General features: G+C 32.6%; 1 protein-coding gene across 3 annotated transcripts in view; it reads right to left on the bottom strand.

The window, feature by feature from the left end:
• LOC135205017 (homeobox protein unc-42-like) overlaps positions 1-26,399 on the bottom strand; it is a 139,069-nt gene that overhangs the window by 110,406 nt on the left and 2,264 nt on the right. For 2 of the 3 annotated variants that reach the window (XM_064235262.1, XM_064235261.1), the window contains exon 2: positions 3,705-3,809. The exons of the other annotated variant lie outside the window; for it this stretch is intronic. In XM_064235262.1, coding sequence (XP_064091332.1) covers positions 3,705-3,809 — 105 coding nt within the window. The remainder of the gene's footprint in view (positions 1-3,704; positions 3,810-26,399) is intronic. 3 annotated transcript variants of the gene reach the window in all.

Consider the following 26,399-nt stretch of genomic DNA (forward strand, 5'->3'; position numbering starts at 1 on the left):
ATAATAATAATAAATAATAATAATAAAATAAAAAATAATAATAATAATAATAATAATAATAATAATAATAATAATAATAATAATAATAATAATACCACCATCACATTGAGAAAAACACGAAACTTGTTCCCCTCATCCAAGGACCCCAAAACAAGACCCGAGGACAATCCAGCCCTTCCCGAAAATTCTTAGGGCTAAAACTTCGCCCAGAAGACTCACCCAAGGTCTTGGCCCCGTGTTCCCCCAGGGGAGAGAGAGAGAGAGAGAGAGAGAGAGAGAGAGAGAGAGAGAGAGAGAGAGAGAGAGAGAGAGGTGAGGGGTGTGAGGAAGGGGAGGTCCTAGGAGGGTTTTAAAGCAGCCTCTCCGAACTTTTTTGGAAGTGGACGGACCTCTTTCCTAAAGGAACCCCCTATTTCTTCTTCTTCTCTCTCTCTCTCTCTCTCTCTCTCTCTCTCTCTCTCTCTTCGACAGATGGGTTTAGTTGGGGGAATTTAGCTACGCGAGTGTTATTTAATTAAATTATAATTAAAAAAAACTATTTTTGCCTTTACTTATTTGTTCATATAGTATTATTTGTTTACTGTTAATACGTATATGATTATACATACATAAATACATATATATATATATATATATATATATATATATATATATATATATAATATATATATATATATATATATATATATATATATATATATATATATATATATTTATTCGTTACTTTTCCGTTGTTCCATGTATTTGTTAATCAGTAAATTATAATTCTCTCTCTCTCTCTCTCTCTCTCTCTCTCTCTCCCTCTTCAGTTAATTTCTCTTCATTTACCTTATCATAATTATACACTGACTAAATATAACCTTAAAATATATAACACTGAATTACATTATTTTAGAACTATCCTTGTCCGCATGACCTAACCAATTTATACCAAATTTTTCTCTTTTTTTTTATTTTTATTTTTATTTTTATTTTTTTTTTTTTTTCTAGAGGGGGCGGCAATTTCTGATTCAGTGAATTGCAGATTTATTTTTTTCCGTTCCAGTGTAATTTCTTTTCAATTTGTATCCGGTTACGTGTGCTACCACCCGCCCCCCCTTCCATAGATTTGCATTTGGGCCGGGGGAAGGGGAGGGCAGGAGGTGTCTAAAAATCGATTTCGCAAATTTTATTATCGATGGGGTAAAACTGGCGTTTTCGCTAGCATCTCTACGTTTGTCTGTTTGTTAGTGTCATTACTGAGAACTAAGAAAGTGACGTGGGGAGTTTTGTGAAATTTTAGACACCAGTTGACCTGAAGTTAAAGGGTAACTTGACCAGTTTTTACCAAATTCTGACTTATTATTATTATTATTTTACATCGTCAAGAACTAATTGATAGTCATGAGATTTAACAGAAAGATTTATTTCAAGTTTACAAAAAGAATAACTAATTTATGAGTTTGGATTTTATGATTTGGGCATCAATGAATTCTATTATATTTTTAATCCAAGATTACTTAAATTTGGTGGGAACTCTGTCAAATATCTGTATAGGCCTATTATAGTTTTACTTATGTATGTAGAACGTAAGTAACTACGCTCTGAAATTTGTCTATAGGCCTAATAGTTTTAAATGTTTGTTTTTAATGCTATGCGTCAGAAATATCACAGCAGTGAGTACACGAAAGTTGTACTAATTTTTATCAATTTTTACCAATTTCACAGCAGTGAGTACATGAAAGTTATCTTGATTCCAAGACAGACCCACCTCTCTATATATTGTACGAATTTTTATCAATTTTAACCGCGTAGATTAAAATTGGCAGTATCACAGAACATGTTGAACCTAACCTTTCAAAAATTGTTTGAATATTTTGGCAATTTCATATCTCAATTATATGATATTTTTCTTGTTTTAGTCTTTCGTGACAGTCGAATTGGGAGTTCAGTATTCAGAACTCGTGATTTGCTTTCGTTACACGCAAAGGAATCTGCAATATGGAGGTTAATTTTTCTCTTTATTTAGAACTAATCTCTCTAAAGATTGCCTTCAGATCAGGGATCATTTGTTTGCTTTTGTTTTTATTTATGTATTTTCTATCTATTTCTTGTACTTAGTAAATCTATTTGCATTTGGATTGTTTGTTGAATGTTCTTAGAATATTTTGTTTAGAAGAAAGATCAGTGATATTCTATTTATAAGAAAGATCAGTTTTATGTGTTAGATAATTATTTGGAAATCTGATCTCTCTCTATATAATCATATTAGATAATAATATATATATATATATATATATATATATATATATATATATATATATATATATATATATATATATATATATATATAATATATACACACACACACACACACACATATATAAAATTATATATATATATATATATATATATATTATATTATATATATATATATTATACACACACACACACACACCATATATATATATTATATATATATATATATATATATATATATATATATATATATATATATAATCCAAGGAATAACGATCTTGTAACATGATTTTCTTACAATTAGGATACTGTGGAACATGACAGCTTCAGATAATAAAGAAATAATGAATTCATATAGTAACACGTGAAAAGAGAATTAGGTAAAAACACGAAATGGGAAGTATGTAAATAAATGCGATTATTTTCATTATATAGTAAGAGAGATAACAGGAGATAATAATAGGTTAGCAATGCAAAAGGTGCTTGATTGAACATTTTAATCAAGGCATATTAATAAAGGTTTTGGTCATTTGAAAGAGAAAACAATTCATTGAAAAATATTCATAGGGTTCCGAAGCAATGTATAAGTGAAGCATTTTTAAATCGAGAAATATTACTGAAGAGATTTGGCCATTTGAAATAACAAAGTATGATTCTGACACAGCTGATGTATACACCTTCATTGGACAACTGACTTAGAAATAATGTAATGCAAGAGACGATTTGTCAATTTGTCTTTGATTTTGATCAAATCGAATAATACAGAAGAAAGAATATGAACATAATAACATTGTCTTGTAAAAAATGGTTTGGAACCACGAAGGCAGAACAAGGTGTCTTGTCGAAGCGAGGAAGGAGGCCTTGATTTGAAGCATAGGAGGAACAAGCCACAAGCAATAAACCTAGGAAAGCACAGATCGAAGCAAATAGTTATAATGAACAAGCACCAGGCATGGAGGAAGCCACAAGCTCCTATTTCAATCCAAAAACCGCAAGCACCAGGGATGCTAGTAAATCCACAAGCCACAAGCACAGACTGGGAGAATGACGAACGCATAAGCAAGCAAAAAAAAACGACAAGCAACAGAGAGAGAGAGAGAGAGAGAGAGAGAGAGAGAGAGAGAGAGAGAGAGAGAGAGAGAGAGAGCGAAAATGGAAGCCTCAAGTGGTTTAGGAAGGAGTGTCCTGTCTCTTTCAGAATACCTCTGGATTCCGGCTGGTCGCCAGGGTATCTACGGATACCCAAGGGGTATCCTGAGGGATCTGGCAGCTGGGAAAAGCTGGGGAGGAGGTCACAGGGGCACTCTGAAAGCAGCAAGGAATTGTGCAGAGGTCACAGAAGGAATTCGGGAAACTCCACTCAAGCAAGAACCAGGGACAGAGATGGAAGTAGATACCCAAGGCAGGAAGGGAGGGTGGGTGGATGGGTTGGGTGGCAAAACAGCTAGAAAGAACGACCGTCCTACCTAGGGGCATGCGGGCATAGGATGCTGTTGAGGGGTATGCCTTCAAGCTGGAATGAGGAAACCAGTGACGAGCCGAGTGCGTCACATCTGTAGCCTCGACATTGTCTGATTCGTGAGAAGGGAATACAATAATAACCTCTGTCAGTACTTTTGCAGTTATCATCTTGTGTCTGTCTGTCTGTCTGTCTGTCTGTGTGCAATCATTAAACCTCTCTCTCTCTCTCTCTCTCTCTGACAGTGTGTGAGCTTATCAAGTTCTACAGTAGATTCGCATCACCCGCGCATCTGATGTCTAGGCCAGTCCCGTACGACGCTCCTGATTGGCCGTTGATAAGCCAATCACAGGGAAACTCTCAATCTCTCTCTCGAGAGTTCACATAGGCAGGATGTATGTTCCACTTCTCCTGAGGGATACGTCTTTCAAAAGTATCCCTCCTCAGGAGAGGTGGAAACATACATCTTGCCCATGTGATCTCTCTCTCTCTCGAGAGAGAAACTGAGTTTCCAGCCTTGTGATTGGCTTATTAACAGCCAATCAGGAGCGTCGTAAGGGACTGGCCTAGACATCAGATGTAAGGGTGATGTGAATATATTACAGTATGTGATCTGAACCTCTCTCTCTCTCTCTGATAGTATGTAATAATTAACCTCTCTCTGGCAGTGTGTAAACTTGTCTGATACCAGTATGTAATAATTAACTTCTCTCTGATACTGTGTAAGCTTGTCTGATACCAGTATGTAAATGTGGCATCCATCCTTACACGTATGTAGTATGTAGTAGCATATAACTGAATGAATCAATAACCTATATCTGTATACAAGTATGTCCACTGTCCATATTTTATCAATAATCCCTACAAGTATGAAGTATATAATCTTAATAATAACCTTTTATGTATCAGTAACCTCTGTCAGTATGCAAGCATGACCCAAGTAGTAAGTATCAATAATCTCTTTTAATAATGTAGACCTGACCCATAGAAGTATCCGTGAAGTTGAAAATAAGTGATAGACTTATAAACATTTTAAAATACTACAGAAACAATACGACATTTAATTAAGCACTGTTCAGCACATAAACTATCAGGTGATTTTAGGTGATTAAAGCAATAATCAATATATGTGTGTAGTCTGCTTTCCAGGAGGTAGACATTATTTATCAGGAGATGCATTTATTGTAAAAAACAGGGTGATACAGTGTCTGTATACAGGGATCGAGAGAGATGGGCGTTTATACAGGGTTACAGATGTAAAGAATGAATGTATAGGCCTACTGGTTTACTTTGTACATTAAGTTTCGTGGGATATACAGGTGTTTAAAAATACAGTGTGCGTTACTTTGCATAATATTTTCCAAGTTATATAGTCATGGAGATATACAGGCACTGTATGAATAATAAATGAATATAACAAGAGAAAAATAACATATAGTATCATCATCATTTTGCAAGACACATGTACATAAAATACAGTAACTGTAGGTTTGACTGTACAGCAGAGACTGATATTATAGATACATACAGATTTTGAAAACAGTCAAATAATAAAACCTGTTTTATTTTAAGCTGACTCAGCAAATGAGGGAACGTCAGGGCCAATTCTTAATAGCTTGTTCTAATTTCAGGTGACGAAGCATTACAGGGGTGTAACTAAGGCTGTGCTAAAATCAGGTATCCAATCAGTGAATATTTGGTAATTCCTGGTTTTACTTAGTGGAGTGGGAATCAATTTATAAATGTTCTCTCTTCCTCTCCTTCCCTTCCTCTCCTTCTCCTCCTCCCCCTTCTTCTTCTTCTCCCCCCCTGCCTTCCCCTCCCTTCCTTCTCTCCTCTCTCTCTCTCTCTCTCTCTCCGTCTCTCTCTCTCTCTCTCTCTCTCTTTCTGTATCTTTTACCTAACAGCTATATATATATATATATATATATATATATATATATATATATATATATATATATATATATATATATATATATATATATATATTCCCTTGTTATATCGACCTAGGCATATCTTATGATATAACAACAACCAGGTTATAAAAGATCCCTCTTAGGATATACCACTACCCTGATAATGACAGATATAATGACAGAAAATGATGATAATGATATATATATATATATATTTGTATGTATATATATATATATATATATATATATATATATATATATATATATATAATATATATATATATATAACGCAGGTTATAATTACAGTCATTATACAAAGCCAATGATGACTTGGTTTATAACAGGATATAATTATTTACCAATTAACGGACATTTAATGATATATCCTTGCTAGGAAAAAGCATGTTATAATTAATCATTATATGAAACCAATATTACTCTAAAACAGGATATAATGATTTAACAAAGTCAAGGAATATTGAACATGATTAAGGATTTGGGTAAAATATGTATTAGAGTTTCATAATGAATGTTAATATTTTTTTGTGCAAGACTGCAAGGATTTGGTTAAAATATTTGTTAGTTTTAAACTGATTATAAGTCATTTTTTTTATAGATGTCTGGATTACTTATATACATGTGGAAATGCGTTTGCATAGATATATTTTAGTGGTGCATAATTATATATACATACAGGAAGAGTATGCGTGTGCATACACGAAAGCCATACATACATACAAACAGTTTGTGTGTTTAAATTCATACAATATACGCTTGCACACACTCCTAAATCCATATGTGGTGTTCAGTAGACAAGGATTTTATTTCTACTGTTTTTTTTTTATCAGTGAATAAACACGCCCCAAAAACACACACATACGCAAACAAAATACCCCCACATTCGATGAGGATTAAAAAAAACCACAAAAACTCACACAGTCGACCAACGAACGACCTTAAAAAATAAAAAAATAAATAACTCAATTTGTTGGCACTGCATATTGACACATAACATACGAGAATCACCATATTGGAGGGTACACAGTATCAAGAATCGCGCAACGAGAGAGGGAGAGAATAAGCGTTATTAGGGGGTGAGTGTGGTGGTTGGGGAGGCGTGAGGAGGTGTGAGGAGGTGTGGGGAAGGTGGAGGAGGCGTGGGGAAGAGTGTGTGTGGGGGGAGGGGGAAGAGACAGGTGGGAAATGAGGCGTTAACTTAACTTGATGACAGCCTCTCGATCTGAGCCCCGCCGATAACAAGATTGTTTTGATGGTGCGTTCTTTTCAGACAGAATTGACTGGAGTTGATGACAATGAGGTGGAGGGTGGATAGATGCCTTTGCAACGCCCCCCCCCTCTACCCCGGCCCCGCTCCCTTAAAAGAGGTTGCGTTTATTTTGAGATTTTAAGAAGATATATATGATAATTTTTGGTCTTTTGTTTAAACCCACCCTTCTTGGATATCGTTCATTTTGAAATTGTTTACGAATATATGATTAATTTGGTTTTTTGGGGGGAACCCACCTAGCTGAAAAAACGTTAAGAATATTTTAACATATTTTGAAAAATTTCGGTCTTTTGTCGGATATCTTAAAGAGGTTGCGTTCATTTTGAAACTGTTTACGAGAATATTTTAACATATTTTAAGAATATGTAACTTGTAGTTTGTTAAACCCCTCCTTCGAAAAAGGTTGTGTTCATTTTGACGTAATTCAAAAACTCAAGATGACTTTCTTGTCATTAAAACCAACCTTATTTTTGAAAAGGATTTCGTTCATTTTAGCATAATTTTGTTAAATCTGTGGTAATCTTGTTTTTGCTTTTTTTTTTATCAATAAAGGTAATTATTTTGCTTGTTTGTATGTTACCAGGTAACTATAGCTCTGAAACTAAAGGATAAATATTATTATTATTTTTTTATTATATTTATTATTATATTATTAATTATTATGTTATTATTGGTTCTTATTATTTTATTATTATTGTATTGTTATTATTATTAATATTATTATTCTTATCATTAATGTATTCTTCAATCCTTAAAAAGATTAAAAATTATTCTTATATTATTATTAGTTATTATTAATTATTAGTGTATTCTTCAATCCTTAAAAAGATAAGAAATATTCTTATATTTACTATTATTATTATTATTATTATTATTATTATTATTATTATTATTATTATTATTATTATTATTATTATTATTATTATTATTATTATTGTTGTTGTTGTTGTTGTTGCTGTTGTTGTTGCATATCATAAAGTGATATGCATATCAATGTTTGCATATCATAAAGTGTTCCTATTATTATTATTATTATTATTATTATTAATATTATTATTATCATTATTCTTTTATCTATCTCTTCATCACTATTTACAAACAACCCCCTCCCCCCAACAAATATCTGCCAACAGTCTGTCAAAATAAAAAAAAAATAAAATAAAAACACAACCCGGTTAATTCTATATTACTATTTGCTTGCGTCACTCTCAAAAAGAACCTGGCTGGTATTTGTTGTAATTGTTCCAGGGTTGTGGGTTGTGGGTGAGATATCCGCGGGGTTGTGTGTGAGTTATCCGCGGGGTTGTGGGTGAGTTATCCGTGGGGTTGTGGGTGAGATATCCGTGGGGTTGTGGGTGAGTTATGCGTGGGTGAAAGGGCCCAAATGATTATTAGCTGTTTTGGGGGTAATTTTCTTTGCTGGATTTTGAAGGCGCTCAGCTTTCTAAATGTACTTTCTTTTCAGTGCTTTCTATTACTTTCTAATTGCTTTCTAACGCTTTATCATTCTTTCTGGTGCTTTCTATTGCTTTATAATGCTTTCTAATTACTTTCTGATGTTTTATAATTGCTTTCTAATTACTGTCTAGTTCTTTAGACTAATTACTTTCTAATGCTTTCTAATTGAATTATAATTGCTTTCTGTTGCTTTATAATGCTTTCTAATTACTTTATAATGTTTTCTAATTATTTCTAATGCTTTATAATGTTTTCTAATACTTAATAAGGCTTTCTGTTTGCTTTCTAATTACTTTCTAACGCTTTCTGATTGATTTCCAATTGATTTCTAATACTTTATAAGGCTTTCTATGTAATTAGTTTGTTTTTGATTTGCATATATTTGTAAGTACATAAATTATTTGTATCTATTTTTTTAGGTAAGAAAGGGAGAGAGAGAAGAGAGGGAGAGAGGAGAGAGAGAGAAGAGAGAAGAGAGAGAGAGAGAGAGAGAGAGAGAAGAGAGAGAAATAATGCCTTTCCATCAATAAAAAATAAAATTTTGATATATATATATTTGTAAGTACAAATATTAGATATATTTTTTAGGTGAAAGAGGAAGAGAGAGAGAGGGGGAGGGGGTGAGGAGGGAGAGGAGAGAAGGATAGAGAGAGAAGAGAGGATGAGAGAGTGAGAGAGAGAGAGAGAGAATAGGCTTTCCATCAATAAAAAATAAAATTTGCTAAAACATATGTATATTATATATATATATATAATATGAGAGAGAGAGAGAGAGAGCGAGAGAGAGAGAGAGAGATGAGAGAAGAGAAGATGAGAGAGAGGCTTTATATCACTAAGAAATAAAATTTTCATAATGTATGAGAGAGAGAGACACGAGGAGAGAGAGAGAATAAATTACAATAAAAATAACAAAATTTTGATAAATATCTTTAGATATAGAGAGAGAGAGACGAGAGAGAGAGAGAGAGAGAAATAAGGCTTTCATGCAATAAAAATAAAATGTTGATAATGCATGAGAGAGAGAGAGAGAGAGAGAGAGAGAGAGAGAGAGAGAGAGAGAATTTAGGCTTTACTCAAAAATAAAATTTTTGATAGATAAGACAGAGAGAGACGAGAGAGAGAGAGAGAGAGAGAGAGAGAGAGAGAGAGAGAGAGAGAGAGAGAGAGAATAAGTTTTACATCAATAAAAATAAAATTTTGATAATATATGAGAGAGAGAGAGAGAGAGGAGAGAGAGAGAGAGAGACAGATCTTACTAGACCATTTATATGAATACTACTGCTATTACTACTCTCTCTCTCTCTTTTCCATATTCATGGCTCCTTCAAAGTTCAAACCCGTGAACGTATGGCTCCCTCTCTCCGCCCTCCCCCTCTCTCTCTCTCTTCCCCAGGGGGGATTTGAGTTGGTCCCCCCTTTCCAAGGGACCCCCTGGGGAGCCATTGTGTCCATTGTATCCCCTTTAACCCCCGAGGGGCACCCACCTGTCAACAGTGCGCCACCCACAGATTTGCCATACTGCTGCCCCAATGGTTTTTAACAGACTGGCCCGATGGTGGTGGGGTTCTCTCTCTCTCTCTCTCTCTCTCTCTTTCTCTCTGTCTCTTCTCTCTTTCTCTCTCTCTCTCTCTCGTCTCATCCTTCTCTCTCCCTCTATCTCCTCGTCTTCTCTCCTCCTGCTAGTGCTCTACCAATACTCCTTAGAAACAGTTATAAATCTATTTGATATAGAAAGAGCGAAACCTCTCTCTCTCTCTCTCTGAGCGTAATCGCCTTTGTAAATCTCCTCAGAGAGGGATTACGAGTGGGGTGAATGGCCCTGGGCGTGATAATCGCTAGTAATCGCCGATAATCGCCGGTAATCGCCGATTAAGTAGCTGTTGCGGTCTGGCGCGAGTAGGATAATAAGGGTGTGTTTGTGTAGATGAGTCTCTCTTTCTCTCTCTCTCTCATCTCTCTCTCTCTCTCTCTCTCATCCAATTCCTCTCTACTCTCTCTATATATATATATATATATATATATATATATATATATATATATATATATATATAAATATATCTATATATTATATATATATATATATATATATATAATATAATAATGTATGTATGTATGTATGCATATATATATATATATATATATATATATATATATATATATATATATATATATATATATATATATATATATATATATATATATATATATATATATATATATATATATATATATATATATATATATATATATATATTCTCTCTCTCTCTCTCTCTCTTTCTCTCTCATTGTGTCCACTCACACTAATGTACACTCTGGCCCATCCTAATTATTCCCCACCATCGACCTAACAAGGGTCTAATGCACAACACGGGTTTGGGGGGGTTGGGGGGCCAGGGGGTCGGGAGGGGGGGAGAGGGGCCTGTTCTCCCCTTCCTCTGAGGACAATTGTTGTTTTGTTTTTTTTATTTGGCCGTGGTTTTTTTTCTGGTGTTGTTGAGAATGTTGTCAGTGGTGGTATTATAATTATTGTTATTATTATTATTATTATTATTATTTTAGTTTTTAGTTTTACATATTATTATTATTATTATTATTTTTTGGAGATAACCAACATTACCACTCACTACTGCTTTACTCTCTCTCTCTCTCAATTTAGGAAATATCTAACAATTTGAAACCAGTCACAAGATTCATTAAAATACATTGAATCTGAAAAACCTAAAAGAACGACCCTTGTCCTGCCTTCTCACTCAGTGATGAGAAATGAGTCCAATTCGACCGTAATATCGTCTTTTCATGAATAAATAAGAAATAGAAATGACTATAGATAATAATAACATAAAAACATACAGGAAAAACGAGGAAAAGGCGTTAAAGTATATAACAAAAAACGTGAAAAAACTAAAACCTAAAAGAACGTCGATTGCAATCACTTTTCAATCAGACAGAAAATGCATAAAATTTGACAGTAATTTTGCCATTTTAGCAATAAATACAAAATTAATGAAACTGTAAATTATAATATAATGAAACGCAAGAAAAATAGCATGCGAAAAAGCACAAAAATACACCAAAAAAAAGCAGTAAAAGAAAAAAACCTTAAAAGAACGTCCCTTGAGCTGACTTGTCAAACGTCGCAACAGAAAACGGGAAGAGGAAACACGAAGTTAGGGAGAAGTTTCCGTTGCTATGACAACCAGAACGAAGCGTCCGACTTCTTTTTTTCTCTTTCTTTGTTTTCCTGTTATTGGGGATTTGTCTTTATGTTGCCTTTATCTTGGCCTTCTTTTTTTTTGTCTTTATTATCTTTCACCTTCTTTTTATTCCTGTAACTTTTTATCTTTTCATTGATGTTTTCCTTTGATTTTTTCTTGATTTTTAATGGAGTTTATTTGGGCCAAGATGAAATCAGTGGTCATTTTGCTGTGTTTTAAAACTCACAGAGCGAGTTTTTTTTAGCAATATCAAAACAGAAGTCAGTTTCCAGTGTGTTTTTTTTAAACTGATATAAAAACAAGCACCATTTATGTGTTTTAAAAAACTCACAAATCTTTATTTTTTTGGGCAAGAATAAATCAGTCGTCATTTTCCTGTAAGTCTTTATTAATATGAATACAGATAACATATATGTTTTAAAAACTCACAAGCGAGTTTTTTTTTCAAGATCAAAACAGTAGTTAGTTTCTCGTGTGTGCTTTGTTTTATAAATATAAAAACAAGCACCATTTGTGTTTTAAAACACGAAAAAACACAGATCTTAATCCTGGAGTTTTGATTGGTTCATAGATTCACTTCAAATGCCGGGATTAATATCTATGTTTTTACGTGTTTTAAAAACACCTATGATAACAGTTTTTATATTAATTCACAACAATGTAATTAGTGTTTTTTATTTAAAAATAACTTAAAGCTCTAGTATTGATATCTGCGTTTTTACGTGTTTTGAAAACACACGAGTGATACCAGTTTCAGTTTTGATTTAAAATAAGTTTGAAAATTTAATTAGTGTGTTTTATCTGGCTTCTAAAAATCACAAAAAAACCAGGATTAAGATATGTAATTTTGCGTGTTTTAAAACACATAAATGGTGTTTTTTTTGTATTAATAAACAGACACACAGGAAACTGACCAATAAAAAAACTCACACTGTGAATTTTTAAAACACAAACATATTTAATAAAAAAAAACTCATGAAACTGACCACTGTCTTGCTTTTGCAAGAAAAACTCACTTTCTGTGAGTTTTAAAAAGACACAAATGGTGGTAGATTTTTGTATTAATGATAAAAAATACACATTAAATTGCTCTAGTCTAGTTTTCTAGTGTGTGTGATTTACAATGAGAGAGAAGAGAGAGAGAGAGAGAGAGAGAGAGAGAGAGAGAGAGAGGTGGGGCGAGACATCTAATCATCTCTCTCTCTCTTACAGACGTCAAGGAAGCTCCTCCAAGATCTTCCGAATAAGTCGAAGAGAGAGAGAGAGAGAGAGAGAGAGAGAGAGAGAGAGAGAGAGAGAGAGAGAGAGAGGAAGCCGCCATCCATTTAATCGAATAAGGTGGTATTGATTAGTCTTCTCCGTTTAAGGGACGGATTCGTTTATGCAAACAAGGAACACATCTCTCTCTCCCTCTCCCTCCCCCTCTCTTTAATAACTCCCTCCTCCTACCCCCTTCTTTCTGTCCCCCCCTCCTACCTCTGTTGGGGATTTTAAAAATTGTCCGGAAATAGAAATAAATATTCGATTGTTGCTCGTTTTTAATCCGGACACCCAAACACTTCCTGTCGGCGTATCCGAACACTATGTGGCCGTAATTAACGTCCGGTTGTCTTTGTATAATTACTTAAGAATCTTTTTTTTTTTCATCCGGATATCCGGTATAGAGGCGTAACCGAATGAATTTCAAACTCTTTCCCGTTTACTGTCGGCGTATCCGAATTTATACGGCCATATCCGACGTCCAATTGTCTGGTATGTATAAAAAAGTAAGTTTATCTTAGTTTTACCAGACCACTGAGCTGATTAACAGCTCTCCTAGGGCTGGCCCGAAGGATTAGATATTTTTACGTGACTAGGAATCAATTGATTACCTAGCAACGGGACCTACAGCTTATTGTGGAATCCGAACCACATTATATCGAGAAAGGTATTTCTATCACCAGAAATAAATTTCTCTCGTTCCGCGTTGCTGGTATGTATAACTAAAACCTTCTTTTATCCGGACATTCGGTAGAGGGGGATATCCGAATATAGAAACATCTTTATTCCGGTTAAGCAAACGTTCCCTCATCCGGTAACTCCGGATTAACGGCTTACCCGCCGCGATTATCCGGACCTAATCCGGTTGTTAGAACACCCCCCTCCCCGGATTCACGCGTGGCCGTATTTTAATAAGGCCCGGATGTGTGAGTGATCTGATTTTAGGCTTATTTCGGGGTCTTATTTTCCTGACTCTCTCTCTCTCTCTCTCTCTCCGACGAGATCATCCTCACCCGAAATGCCTGCTGTTCTCATCACCTGCATTTGGGTGCGCCAAATTAACCCACCGAAATTCTCTCTCTCTCTCTCTCTCACACTTTCTTTCTCATTGCAATGCAACGGGCAGACAAGGACGCACCAACTCTTTCTGTTGTCCGGTCCAAAATTACACTTGGACTCGGACCCTAATTCTCTCTCTCTCTCTCTCTCTCTCTTTAGGAGTAATTTATCTGAATTATTTGTGATTATACATTCGGTTCGATTTTGCCTTTAAAACGGTCCTTAAAATTTTATCAAATTCCTCAAAATTGCTTTAAAAATTCCTTAAAATTGCTTTCAATATGTCCGAAAATTCCTTTAAATTCCACCAAATTTCGGCCCCAAAATTTTAATTCCTGAAAATTCTCTAAAATTATTTTGAATTACCCAAAATTCACTCAAATTCCTTAAAATTCTGTCAAGTTGTTTTAAGAATTCCGTATAATTGTTTAAAAAATTCCCCCAAATTCCTTAAAATTCTCTCCAATTCTTTTTAGAATTCCCAAAAATTGTTTAAAAATTCACAAAATCCCTTAAAATTTTATCAAATTGTTTTAAAATTCCTTAAAAATGTTAAAAAAAAAAACCCAAAATTCCTTAAAATTTTATCAAATTGTTTTTTGGAATTCCTTAAATTTTTTTTACAAATTTACAAAATTCCTTAAAATTTAATCACATTATTTTTAGAATTCCTTAAAATTGTTTAAAATTTCCACAAAATTCCTTAAAATTCTATGACGTTGTTTTTTGGAATTCCTTAAAATTGTTTAGAATTTTCGCTGATTCCATAAAATTCCTTGAAATTCTCTCAAGTTCCTTAAATTCCCCAAAATTCCCTCAACTTCTACTTCCAGTCTACTCCTTCATTTTCTCCTACTCCCATCTACCCCCTCTACTTCATTGCTCCCTGACCTACTCTCCTATCTACTCCATCTACTCTTTCGCCTACTTCTATATCTACTCCCCTATTTACTCCTTCATCTACTCCTTATTCCTTCTACTCCCTCACTTACTCTCCTATCTACTCCCTCACTAAACCCCCTATCTACTCCATCTACTCCCTCACTTACTCTCCTATCTACTCCTTCATCTACTCCTTATTCCTTCTACTCCATCTACTCTCTCACTTACTCTCCTATCTACTCCTTCATCTACTCTCCCCGTCTACTCGAAAGCAGCGTCTCCGCCATGGTAGGATTTCCTCTTCTCTCTCTCTCTCTCACCATTATGGCGGCAGTACTCGGATGGATGATGCAAATTGATCGATGGGATTGAAGATTGACAGACGTAATTTGCATCTGTTCAGCTCTCTCTCTCTCTCTCTCTCTCGTCTCCTCTCTCTCTCTCTCTGTGCAGTCCTCTTGTTCAGTTGTAATTTAATGGTTTACATTTGTATCATAATCATTTTCTTAATAATGATGATAATGATATTGAGATGGTAATGATAGTGAGTTGATGTGATGGTGGAGATAGGTTGATGATAATGATAGTAAAGTAGTGATGATCATAATGGGGAATAGATAGTGTTGATAAAATGAATAACAGTGAGTGAAGATATATATATATATATATATTATATATATATATATATATATATTATATATATTATATCTTTCATCTTTATGATGAAGTATATATATAAATGTTTTCTGCAATCATTTTTAAAACTTTAATTAATAAAAATATTAGACTGTTTCAAATGCCTTTGATTTATGGTATATATATATATATATATATATATATATATATATATATATATATATATATATATATATATATATACCATAAATCAAAGGCATTTGAAACAGTCTAATATTTTTATTAATTAAAGTTTTAAAAATGATTGCAGAAAACATTTATATATATACTTCATCATAGAATTCTAAATTCATAATTCAGCATTAAAACAATTGTTTGATTTAGCTGCTGTTAGTAATATTAATAATTTATATTTTATGAGTAATGATTCACTGAAGCTTCACTAAAATACTATATATAAATTTGGCTACTGTGGCAAGTTTCCAGTTAGGGATTTTCTCTTTATTTTTGTCAGTGTTTTGTGTTCATATTTATTACTTTGTCTACATTATTTGACTGTCCTTTCTAACACTAATAATTGTTTCTTCAGCTGAATTTCATCTGGATTTTGTTTTAAATTTTATAGTTTTATATTTCATATAATACTTGGCAACTTAGTGTCATTGTTCCATGAGTTTTTTTGTGCTTTTTTTGGCCTTGGGTTTTTATATCAAACAGTTTTCTTATATAATTTTTATCTATAATACAGACAGAGATTTTGAATTGGCTATAAAGAATATACTTTCCTAAAGAAGCATTTAAATATTCAGAAATATCAGAACATTTGAAACTGACATCCAGAAAAGGTAGCAAAAACATTTATTAACCTTCATTCAAGTGGTAAGCAATATCTAGCATTTATACTATGGGTTTCCAATTAGTAAATATCTTTTCTTTACGTGTTCTGGTTCTTCGTTTTTTTCTACATCATTTAAATAGAATATTGCTAAGGAATAGTGCGAAAAATGTTACTACTTACCATTGTAAATATTCGAAAAATTTTTATTCACATGATGCCATAAATTATGGATTCTCTGGGATGTGTTTATCATTAATTTTAACTGATTAGCATGTGGCATCTCTTTCATGGTTGACAGTTTATGAATTTTCTTGATAGGGTATTAGGGGGCCCTGTTCTGTTTGGGAATCACTCTTAGTAAATATTTTACTTTAAAAATCTTAAGATTAAGACAAAGAACTGTAAAGTTTATGTGCGTTAATGTTTATCGACTTTTTAATCAAAATGAAACTGAAGTATATGGCATCTCTCTAGTAAGTTTCCAGCTGTAAGATATACTCCATTTTTGTTTTGCTTTTGTGCTTTGTACTCGTCACTGTTTTTACTCTGTATGTAATTCCCACGAGATTCACACAGGGTACATTGGCATTTGCCAACTGTTTATTTGAAAGCGCCTGACTCATACAACATCTCTCGCAAACTTGCCAAGTTGTAAATTGCCTTCGTTTGACTGGTTGCAGCCGATTTTCATAACACCAGGGACTTTTATTCATCACCGCATCAAACTTGACATTTTTTCCCCAACCCAAGATCACGACAGGAAACGCCACGAGCGAAAAATGTTGAAAAAGAAAGGTTAAAAAATTAGACAGATTATTTCCTCCCCCCATGAATGAAACGAGATTGCAGCGTTTGGCAACTCCGTCTACATCTCTCTTTCCCGCCACTGCCAGAGTTGCCAGAGAGTGACAGAGAGATAAAGAGAGAGAGAGTTGCCAACTGGCGCATTTCCCTTCGCAGCCATTTTTTTTTTGTAACCGACCGCTGTTTCGACATCATTTCATCAGCAGCGCGTCCATGAAAGAGAATCAAAAGGAATTTTGTCCTTTCATACGACGGGCTTTGAAAGCGCCGCGATTATTCTTTTGATATTTCCACGGAGAGATTTTCATATTTTGCAATTATTAGGGTTTCGTGGGGGACAGGGCTTTCGCTGCTGTTGCTGCTTCTGCTCTTGCACCTGCTGCTTGATGCTTGCTTGATGGTCCTCCTGCTTTCTACTGCTAGCTTAATGCTTGCTTGATGGTCCAGCTTTCTACTGCTAGCTTAATGCTTGCTTGATGGTCCAGCTTTCTACTGCTAGCTTGATGTTTTCTTGATGGTCCAGCTTTCTACTGCTACCTTAATGCTTGCTTGATGGTCTAGCTTTCTATTGCTAGGTTAATGCTTGCTTGATGGTCCAGCTTTCTATTGCTAGCTTAATGCTTGCTTGATGGTCTAGCTTTCTATTGCTAGGTTAATGCTTGCTTGATGGTCCAGCTTTCTATTGCTAGCTTAATGCTTGCTTGTGGTCAGCTTTCTAGCTGCTAGCTTTAATGCTTGCGTTGATGGTCCAGCTTTCTATTGCTAGCTTAATGCTTGCTTGATGGTCTAGCTTTCTATTGCAAGGTTAATGCTTGCTTGATGGTCCAGCTTTCTATTGCTAGTTTAATGCTTGCTTGAAGATCCAGCTTTCTACTGCTAGCTTAATGTTTGCTTGATGGTCCAGCTTTCTATTGCTAGCTTAATGCTTGCTTGATGGTTTGCCTGATGGTTGATGCTTGTTATTGTCTCTACTTGCTTGCTGCTAGCTTGATGTTTTCAATGTTCCTGCTTGCAACTGTTATTGCTGCCTTTTCAACTGTTTTATTTTTCTATTGAAAAATATTCTGGAATTTCACGAATTCTGTAGAATATTTTATTTTTCTATTGAAAAATATTATTTAATTACACTTCTGTAGAATGTTATTTTTCTACTGAAAAATATTCTGGAATTTCACGAATTCTGTACAATATTTTATTTTCCTATTGAAAAATATTCTGGAATTTCACGAATTCTGTACAATATTTTATTTTTACATTGAAAAATATTTAATTTCACGAATTCTATAGAATACCTTATTTTTCTATTGAAAACTATTCTTTAATTTTACGAATTCTGTACAATATTTTACTTTTCTATTGAAAAATATTTAATTTCACGAATTCTATAGAATACCTTATTTTTCTATTGAAGACTATTATTTAATTTCACGATTTTCGTAGACTAATTTATTTTCGTATAAAATATTCTTGAATTTCACGATTTCTGTAGAATATCTTATTTTTTAATGTGAAATATTTTCCATCGTCGAATTTTGTAGAATAATTTATTTTCGTATCATAAGATATTCTAGGATTTCACGAATTCTATGGAACATTTTATTTCCCCTTCTTCAGTATCCTTCATTTTTACGTATTCTGTAGAAATAACTTTGTAGAAACACCTGACACATTCTTTACCTAATTCTACAGTTTTATAGAACACTCCCAAACATCAGTATTCTATAGAATCTCTACTGTATACTTGAACAATTCGGGCACCGGAATTCCATCCTTACTTCCTTTTTTTATATAGGATATTGTAATTTACTGCTGTTAAAGGAGATGCTGTGGGATTCCCACCCCGTCGGACTCTATAGGAAGCAGTTTTCAATGCTCTTATTATTATTGTTATTATTATTATTATTATTATTATTATTATTATTATTATTATTAAAGAAAGAGGGAAAGCAATAAATGATAATGTTATATTTTCTATTTTTGAATGAGTTTTTTTTCCTGTTTTATTTTGGTTTAAGGTAATAATAATAATAATAATAATAATAATAATAATAATAATAATAATAATAATAATAATAATAATTCTTGACTTCTCTGTTTGATTACAATAATAATAATAAAAATAATATTATTATTATTATTATTTGGCTTCTCTGTCAAATAATAATGATAATGATAATATTTATTACTATTATTTGGCTTTTCTGTTAAATAATAAAAATAATAATAATAATAATATAATAATAATCTTTTACATTTCATGCGCATCATTAGAAAAATTACCACCAGAGAGAGAGAGAGAGAGAGAGAGAGAGAGAGAGAGAGAGAGAGAGAGAGAGAGAGGACACCACCCCAAATCATCTGGCGTCACAATTGACAAGGTGTCCCATTGTCCAAAATCACTGAGTGACAGATTGTTCTACCATTGACTCCCAAATCGCCGTTTAAAAACCACATATTTTTGGCGTTTGGAACTTTCTTCCGTGTTCCCAGGCGCTTGCAGGTGAAAGCTGCATGCTTGGAGACTGCGCAGGCGCAGAGGTGTGATAATTATCGGGCGATGATCGCTGATAATTTGATCATTTTGTCGCGTGGTCCTTATAACGATGGCCATGCTGGGATGGTCATGTATCGAGTCGCTGCTGCGTTTAGGAGATTTATTACTTTCGTTTATTATTTTCCCATAATTCCCGGACGACTTGCGCATTACCGCGTCGACAACAAGCCTCATCAAACATCAAAGATGCTATTCGTAACATCGAAACATCGCGCAGTCTATCGCAAACATCGCAAAGCGTCGATGTTATCGAAGTTCAACATCGGCGGAATCCGGTCGGCTACAGCCATTGTGTACGAGAGAGAGGGTGTCCAGTCCAGTATGGTAGCGCTCGCTAGATATAATTGCCACCGTCCGAACGTCCGCATCCGCGCTAAGAAACGCGTCGGTGACGCTCGATTCAGAGCGCTGACTGACCTATTTTCATAACGACGACGTGAAGTAATGACTCACGATTCATTGCAGACCAGACAGGTCACGTTTAAACAGCGGAAAACGCAAAAACACTCGCTTTTGGCGCGCGAATTCGCGCCGGCCGCTGGCTTCGCCCGGGGGAACGAGACACCGCCGCTTGTATCCCTTCTGTCTGTCTTCCCGGTCGCATCGGCATTTTGGGCATTTTGCGCGCGCGCGTAAGGCGGGAAATCACGGGCAGCGGTGCCCAGGCTTTTCATGAAGACTCGCCGGACTTGTCAGTGTGTTTTTGCTACGCCAGGGTGTTAGAATCCGTTAATAGAATGCGTCAGAAGGCGACGAACGTGTCGAGTGTCGGCCTTTCTCGCCGAGCAGAAATGAATGCATGAATTGTTTACGTATTCTCTCGTCAATTTTAAGTCGCCCTGAGGTCATATTCTTACATGGGATCAAGTCACGGTTTCCCGACGTCTCTGTGGTCAATTTATGAAGGCTTCGTGACCTCAGGTCACGAAGAAGTCGTTCAAAAACGATTCGTCCATGCGAAAATATTCCCAGGGGACCACACTCGCCGTGCGTCTACACATTGGTACTTTCTCGGGCGAGAATGATGACAAAAAAATTAGCTTTTAAAAACGACAAGCGAAGGTGACAAACTACCTAAACGACTAACCAAATGACAGATGAACTCTAAAGGAACCCCCGGAACCCTCTAGATCAGACAGGAACCGCCCTCACAGAACCAATTCGAATTCGGAAACCTCAGACGCGCCTGACTGACTTGCGTGCGGGGAGGAACTAACCGCCCATTCAAAAGACAACAATAACTCGCCCATTCTTTTATTCCCTTCCACCTCACCCCCACCCTACCCCATCCCTTACTTTTTTCCCCCCTTTTTTCTTCCCTTTCTTCCCGTCCTTATTGTCGCAGCAGCAGCGGCAGCAAGCGACAAGCTTGTAGTGGCGCTGATGATGAATCAATTTGTCGCTGTGTTGTGATAATCAGGTCATTGTGCTGTCTAGTCCCCGTCGCGTGGGGCATTGTTCGAAGGGGTATTTTGGCATGCCCTTAATAATGCCCCTCTATTTATCATTCTCGTTATTTTTTCGTGGCTTTTTCGCTCACTTGACGCTTGTGTCTGCCCTGACAATGTTTGACAGTTATAATATATTTTTAAAAAATATCAAATACCTATTTTAGCTTCCTAATAATGTCCCGTTATTTAAGATTAGCTACCGTTATTTCTTATACTAAAATTAATTATTATTCTCTCTATTATCTATTATTCCCCTTCCTATTATCAGCATTCTCTTTTAATTCCTCCTTTCTTAAACTTTTCATGTAATAAGAGCGGAAATTATTCCTACTTGTATTTATAATGTTAATGTTAAATGATTTCTATTTAACGTTATTTTGAATATTTGCCGTGATATATAATTTTCATATAATCGCTCGGTGTACGGAATAGTTTTCTTTTCATTAATATTTACGATTTTGTTAGATTTGATTTGTGCGATTAAGATTTTATAACTTATTTTAACGTATTGATAATATTATTGAATTATATATATACACTTACACGCACAACTGCTATTTGAAATATTACGAAATAAAATTATTTTTTTATCTATTTTTTGTACAGGTATCTGGAAATCTTGGGTAATTCTGTAACCGGGCCGAATATATTATTATTTTATTACACTGTACAACCTTTTGAAATCATCAATTATATTATTTTGATTTTATCTATCCGATTTTATTCATACTTCAAAATCAGCACTATTTTTTAAAAATTAATATAGAAGCGTTGAGTTTTTATTATATATATTTTATATTTCATATTCAATATTATTCTCCTTAATATTGCAGGAATGTAAAGTCTCTGTTCATGGCTTCAAAAGTTATTGTATACTAAAATTATTTCATATTAAAAATTATTTTGTACATTCATTTTCGGTATTTTGTGATATTGTACCTTCAGTCAATTATGATTTTATGCCTCCTTTAATGATAGTGATATTTCTATCGGTTGATTATTATTTCATTTATTTTATATAATTTTTTATTGCAGAATCATTACTGGTCAGAATTTCATAAATTGTTTTTCTGTTCCTAAAAATAGATCATCGTAGATTTTATTTCTCTATATTTTATTACTTTTAGAATAGTTTTTCATTTCTCTCCGGCCGTGATCACGTGACGGGTATGCATTCAACATTTAAATTTTATTATTATTATTACTATTATTATTATATTATTATTATTATTATTATTATTATTATTATTATTATTATTATTTATTGACGTGTATTGAAGTGGTATACATATACATACACGTGTTTTATATATATATATATATATATATATATATATATATATATATAATTATGATATATAGATATATATAGATAATATAGTATATATAGAGATATATATATATATATAGATTATATATATATATTATATCTATTATATATCTGTATATATATATATAAATATATATCTATATATATATATATATATACATATATATATACATATATATATATATATAATATATATATAAGATATATAATACTATCCCTACATAAATATGTATATATAGATGTATATATATATATATAGATATATATAATTTTATAATATATATATATATATATATATATATATATATATATATATATATAAAGTTTTATACATAGCTTCACGTTTTATATACTTCGTGATCAAGTTCATTATATATATATATATATATATATATATATATATATATAGATATATATATATATATATATACTAATAATGAATAACCAACACTTACAAAAACTTTCTTTTAGCAAATGAAAAATATTGACTTGGTTTTAAACAAATGATCTCTTACAGCTCGCGTCTACAAATTTATAATTTGCCTAAGTTATTCATTTATTCCAATTATCTAGTTATTCACTGTGCCATACCTACGTTCTCCGTAGACCTGTGATCAGTTTGTATACAGAAGGTGTACCGTTGTATTAGTGGGTAGGTGTAAAATGTTCTTGAATGGAAATAATCTCTTATTGAAAAGTTCGAATAAGCGTCTCACATTCGTTGGAATTGGCAAGATTAATATTTCCCGTGGATTTATATTAAAATATTTAATCCTTTTTATATATAAGGGATTAATCTGATTTATTTTTTAAAGGGATTTTTCTGATGTATGTTAATCTACACGATTTGTAAATTCGCCTATTAATATTTTTATAAATAAGGGATTAATCTGGTTTGTTAATCTCCAGGATTTATAAATCAAATGATTAATCATTTTTATAAATAGGGGATTAATCTGGTTTATTTTCTAAAGGGATTTTTCAGTTGTATGTTAATCTAGAGGATTTATAAATCCTTTTTTAAATCCTTTTTATAAACAATGGATTAACTGAATTAACTTTTAAAGGGATAATGTGTTGTATATTATTCTACAGGATTTATGAATACAATTTTTAATCCTTTTTATAAATAGGGGATTAATTTAATTATTTCAAAGTGATATTCTGTTGTATGGTAATGTACAGGATTTATATAACTTTTTTTAATCCTTTTTATAAGTAGGGGATAAATCTAATTTCATTTTTAAAGCCTTTTTTCGTTTATCGATGCTAATCTGATACATATTTACTCAAAAGTTATACCGATATACTTTCTGTATAAAATTAAACAGAAAAAAATGTATTTCTTAAGGAAACTCGTTATTTACAAACATGTGAAATATATTCTGGAAATATTGTATGAATACCAAACTAATGCTTAGTTATTTGCAAAGGAAATACATCGTTTGTGACCGGGAGAATAATATTTTTGGGGGAATTATATGGTTTAGGATGATCGAATGGGGAATATATTTATTCTTCGATTTTTTTTTCTGAGATAAATACATCGATCTTGAATCTTTGGTAAAGAGAAATATATCTGCTTACAGAGAATCCTTGTTTTTTGAAGTAGAAATAAATATATTTCTTCACAAGATATCATTCTCCCTGAAGGATTATGAATGTTTTTATTCAGAAGAAATGTATTCATTTGTGAATATATACATTTGTGAATATATACATTTGAGAATATATTCCTTGTATTAAAATCTTATTAATATAATGAGTTTTCAAAAATATACAAATATATCAGTGATACTATTATCGATTTAACAAGGCGTGATCCAACCTCCAGCTTACTCGACGCAAAACACCTTTTTCAGACCTTTATAGGCTCTTCATAGGCCTTTCCTAGACCCCCCCTAACCCCCCCCCCCATAACAACAAAGTATGTCATCTAAAAATATTTGTTTATTCAAATTTTGTCACTAAAAATAGTTTTATACGAGGACTTTATCACAGATTTTATATCTAGTTTTATATCTAGGTTTTGTTCAACCGCCACTATGCCCATTCATAAAAATATATATATTGGATTTGAATTTTGTTGCTAATAATGAATTAAAAAACCAGTTTTATACATAGCGATTACTTCGTCGCTTCAATGTCGTTATAAACTCATATTGATTTTGTTCACATTTCATTACTGTGATGGGTTTAAAAATAGTTTTGTAGCTGTTGTTTATGTACGTCTCTGTCCGTTTATAAAATGTATATTTATTTTAAATTTTATTACTAATAGTTACGAGTTTAAAAATAGTTTTATATGAGGCTGTTGCTAGAGCGCATCTTTGTCCGTTTAGAAAATGCTTGTTTATTTCAAATTTTATCACTGATGTGAGTTTAAAAACAGTTTTATAAAGTTGTTACTTGCTTATGGGCTACTATTTCCGTACAAAAATATGAATTCCATTCAAATTTTATCGCTGATATTAATTTAAAAAACAGTTTTATAAGACGCTGTTCCTTAAAAGGATGGATTCCCTGTTAAAAAATATGTGAAATAAATTTTATTACTAATATTAATTTGAAAAAAAACTCTTTTATAAATCTATTGTTTAAGCGCTGGTATGTCCCGTTTGAAATGATACTGATTTTATTACTAAAATTGTCTATTGTTTAAGCTGATTAATATATCAAAACAGTTTCATTTAGATTTTGTGACTCATATTCATTATAAAACGGTTTTATACGTTCCTGTGTTTGTCTGTTTAAAATATATATATATTATATATATATATATAGATATATAATATTTATATATATATATATATAGTTTATTTAAATTTTGTTCCTAATATGAATTTCAAAACTTTCATATATATCTATCTATCGTTTAAGCGTTTTCAGTGTCCGTATAAAAAATACTTATGTTATTAAAATTTTATTGCTGACATAAAGAACATATATATATATATATATATATATATATATATATATATATATATATATATATATATATATATATATATATATATATATATATTAAGATTTTCAGAGTCTATAAAAAAATACCTACTTTATTCAAATATTATAACTGGCGTTAATTTAACAAAAACAATTTTATCCCCACAGATATCGTAAATTACAAAATAATAAAGTTCGCAGACATCATAAATAAATCATTTTTACAGACATCGTAAAAAATAATTTTTACAGACACCGTAAGTAAAATTATTCTTCACAGGCATCGTAAATAAAATAAAATAATTTTCACAGACATCGTAAAAAAACTTTTTTCCCAGAAATATTTATAAAAAAAAATTTTCAGTCATCGTAAATAAAAAAAATAATTTGCACAGCCGTAAAAAATATAAATTTTATTTTTTAGACGTAAATAAAAAAAATTTCTTCACAGACATAAATAAAAAAAATCATTTTCAGACGTAAAAAAAATTATTTGAATTATTTCCACAGATCATAAATAAAAAATAATAAAAACAATAATTCGGAAGCGTTAATTATCCAATTACCATTACCCAGGAGCTGACGGATCGGTGCTCCGACGCCAGATAAACCGCGCTCAATCAATAAACCGCTCAATCATTGCGTTTCGGCGCCCACGGTAAGGAGGAGGACAAAGGGAATGTGTGTGAGAGAGAGAGAGAGAGAGAGAGAGAGAGAGATAACTGTAAGAAGAGACAGTTAGTGGTAATGATAATATTAATAAATAATAATAAGAGAAAATGAATGATAACAATAGATAGTGAATAAGGAATAACGGTGAATGGAATAATGGAATAATAATAATAATAATAATAATAATAATAATAATAATAATAATAAATAATGAGAGAGTATATAAGGATAATGAACATTTAGAGAGTGCATGAGAATGGGGTAGATAGCGAATAAGGAATAATAATAGTAATAATAATAATAATAATAATAATAATAATAATAATGATAATAATAATAATTTGGGTGATCCAATCACGGACCTTTTTGCTCTACGAACGAGAGAGATGCGAG

This window comes from Macrobrachium nipponense, chromosome 48 (assembly GCF_015104395.2).
Source record: "Macrobrachium nipponense isolate FS-2020 chromosome 48, ASM1510439v2, whole genome shotgun sequence".
NCBI classification, from domain to species: domain Eukaryota; kingdom Metazoa; phylum Arthropoda; class Malacostraca; order Decapoda; family Palaemonidae; genus Macrobrachium; species Macrobrachium nipponense.